At 51.4% G+C, this 1,429-nt stretch overlaps 1 protein-coding gene across 2 annotated transcripts in view; it reads left to right on the top strand.

The window, feature by feature from the left end:
• PUS3 (pseudouridylate synthase 3) overlaps positions 1-1,429 on the top strand; it is a 29,460-nt gene that overhangs the window by 10,965 nt on the left and 17,066 nt on the right. The window contains exon 1 of one of the 2 annotated variants that reach the window (XM_019508808.1): positions 10-96. The exons of the other annotated variant lie outside the window; for it this stretch is intronic. Within the exon in view, the coding sequence (XP_019364353.1) occupies positions 10-96 (87 nt within the window). Of the gene's footprint in view, positions 1-9; positions 97-1,429 lie in introns of those variants that run through there. 2 annotated transcript variants of the gene reach the window in all.

The raw sequence follows: 1,429 nt of genomic DNA, 5'->3' as shown, positions 1-1,429 counted from the left end.
CTTTAAAGCATGAAACTAGCTCCTTACCATGTGGCAGTGGTGGTATGGGGATGCCTTAATTTCCAAGGGGCTGTGGTTTGCCTCTTGTTCTGGGGGGTAGGTAGAAAGAGTTTTTGGTCACTGAAAATAGGGGTCAGTTTGGTTTCTGTGTGGCACAGCAGGTCCTGCTCCGCACTCCCCACCTGCTGTTATGACATGACTTGACCCTGTGGTGTTGGTCCACTACATTGCCTTGCCAAGGACAGCTGGGATGACTGGGCAGCCTGCTGGAGAGGAAGGTTCATTTTAGTGCTCAGTGTCAGTGAGGCTAGGGAGATGGGGCTGGGTTAGCTTTGGAGAGGAGGGAATGTGGTTTTTTTAAAGGAAGAGGATTGTTTCATGTTGACTTCATTCGGTGTGTTCTAATCGGTTACATCTGTGCACCCCGCACTGAAGGCTGAGGCTGCAGAGGTGTCTGCAAGGGAAGAATTTGGCCAACAAAATTATTACTAAGGGTATGAAGTATATGAACATGGCCTCTGAAAGAGTTTGGGGTTAATATGACAGAATAAGGCATGTCTAACTTGGTAAGTAAAGTATCTTGATTATTGCAAACCAAGGTGCACCAAAGACCCTCTTCAACATTAGGAGGTCTGTATCTTGAGATTTGGCAGATCTGATTAGGGATATTTGTATGCATCTTCCCAGAATGAGACTTGTGTAGCCTACAGCAACTCCACCTCCTTCTTTACCAAGGGGGTGTCCTTCTCAAACCTGGCCAGTGCTGGGAAGCTTCAGAGAATAAAATTCATAGCTCTCAAGCACTTGTCTACTTCAGTCAAAATAGGCCCTCCCCCATTATGTAAGGTTCTTGGTTGCTTTTTTAGCAGATGTGATTTGGTCTCAGTGTCCTTTGAAAGCTGACTTGCTCATAAGCAGGGCCCTGAGAAAATCGCAATTTTGCGGACTGCATGGAAGCCATGAAACTTGCCCCACACCACGATTTTTAAGGGGTGCAAGCATAGGTTGTGGAAAGCTTAGCCCCCTCAAACACGAGGCAGCATGGACGGCCACAGGGCAGCCTAGGCATGGGCTGCTACAGTGGGTGGGGAGGGGCACACACAGACACAGAGCCTGCAGGGGGCCAGGATTGCAGGCAGACAGCATGCAAAGCACTGCCCACCACAGCGGGTAAATCAGGGAAGGAGAAGGGGCATGAGGGGGGTTGCAGATCGGGGGCCCCCACAGTGAGGGAGGGAGTGGGGCAGAGGCAGGGATGAACAGGGCCCCAGGGCGGGTGGTGCGATGCTCAGAGCCTGGGCGGCTTGCTCAGTACAGGGGGGCTCCCGCTGCTGCTGGCACCATGGGAGAGACCTGAGGAGCACATGCCCCCTGATCTGTGTACAGGGCAAAGATTTCATAGACATTAGGGCTGGAAGGGACCTCGGAA

The sequence above is a fragment of the Gavialis gangeticus genome, unplaced genomic scaffold (assembly GCF_001723915.1).
Source record: "Gavialis gangeticus isolate Ggan-Ray unplaced genomic scaffold, GavGan_comp1, whole genome shotgun sequence".
NCBI classification, from domain to species: domain Eukaryota; kingdom Metazoa; phylum Chordata; order Crocodylia; family Gavialidae; genus Gavialis; species Gavialis gangeticus.
Note: the sequence above shows the minus strand (reverse complement) of the source record. Positions and strands in the feature narration are given on the sequence as shown.